Genomic DNA, 1137 nt, shown 5'->3' with positions numbered 1-1137 from the left:
CGGTCCCTGGGCTTTGCTAAGCTTGTTCTAAGTAGGTGCTTTAGACCACTGAGCCATCTCACCAGCCCCCTCCTTTGATTTTAGTAGCAACTACATTGGACATCTTCCTGTGTCTACTTAATACCTGTACTCCCATTTCCAGGGCCACCACATGGTCAGCTTTTTACAGCTCCTGTGGGCAAGGGACTTTGGGATGGCCTGTACCCATGGAGGTGGATGCCAGGGAAAAATGGTCCTGCCTCTGCTCCTAGGTCTCTTTTTTTTTTTCCTGGAGATAGGGTATCACTGTGCAGTTCCGGCTAGCCTTAAACTCACTATGATGTAGTCCAGGCTGGGCTTGAACTCATGGTGATCTTTCTTTTTCTTTTTTTTTTTGTGGCTGGCTCAGCCCAGCATAGGGGTGGGGCTGGGTATTGATCCTTGGTCCCTGTGAGCTTGCCTAAACTTGCCTAGGCAGGCGCTCTAGACTGCTGAGCTATCTTGCCAGCCCATGGTGATCTTTCTACCTCAGCTCCCAAGTGCTGGAATTAAGATGTGTGCCACCATGCCCAGCATCTCTCATGTTTGCTCCCCTCACTTCCTAGGCCTGTGGTACCACAACTGTTAACCTCAAGACCTAGTAATAGTCTCTGCTCTGGGCAGACTGCAGCTCAGCCAGTTTCCATGGGGTCGCTTTCGGTCTTGCTACAGATGTCTGAATATATATAGTCTCTTTCAAGGAGTTCTTTCAAGATTGTCTTTGTGAAACTGGGGATGTAGCTCAGTAAAGGAGCATTTGCCTAGCATGTCCAGCCCTGGGCTCAATCCTCTGTCCTGAGGACAAAAAAAAGACAGACTGTCTATACTTGGGGATAGTAAGGACCAGGGAACAATACTGTTCTTTTTCTGTAGATTCCACCTGGGATTCAAACAGACCAGAAGATTTGCTTGACTGGGAAAGGCATTCCCCGGATTAACAGCTATGGCTATGGTGACCACTACATTCATGTCAAGGTCAGAGTTCCAAAGTAAGTTCTGCAAGGGCATCAGATCCTGCATACAAGGGTGGGGGGATTTGGCTCAACAGCAAAAGTGCCTGCCTGGCAAGTACAAAGTCCTGAGTTTGATTCCTGGTACCAAAAAAAAAAAAAAAAAAAA

General features: G+C 47.8%; 1 protein-coding gene across 2 annotated transcripts in view; it reads left to right on the top strand.

Annotated features, from left to right (window-relative positions):
- The window catches only part of Dnaja3 (DnaJ heat shock protein family (Hsp40) member A3), a 34350-nt gene that overhangs the window by 27473 nt on the left and 5740 nt on the right, over positions 1-1137 (top strand). For both annotated transcript variants that reach the window (XM_004627810.2, XM_004627809.2), the window contains exon 9: positions 892-1007. In XM_004627810.2, the coding sequence (XP_004627867.1) occupies positions 892-1007 (116 nt within the window). The remainder of the gene's footprint in view (positions 1-891; positions 1008-1137) is intronic.

Source organism: Octodon degus, unplaced genomic scaffold (assembly GCF_000260255.1).
Source record: "Octodon degus isolate 3935 unplaced genomic scaffold, OctDeg1.0 scaffold00021, whole genome shotgun sequence".
In the NCBI taxonomy this organism is placed as follows: Eukaryota; Metazoa; Chordata; class Mammalia; order Rodentia; family Octodontidae; genus Octodon; species Octodon degus.
This window is presented reverse-complemented; position numbering and strand designations above follow the sequence as displayed.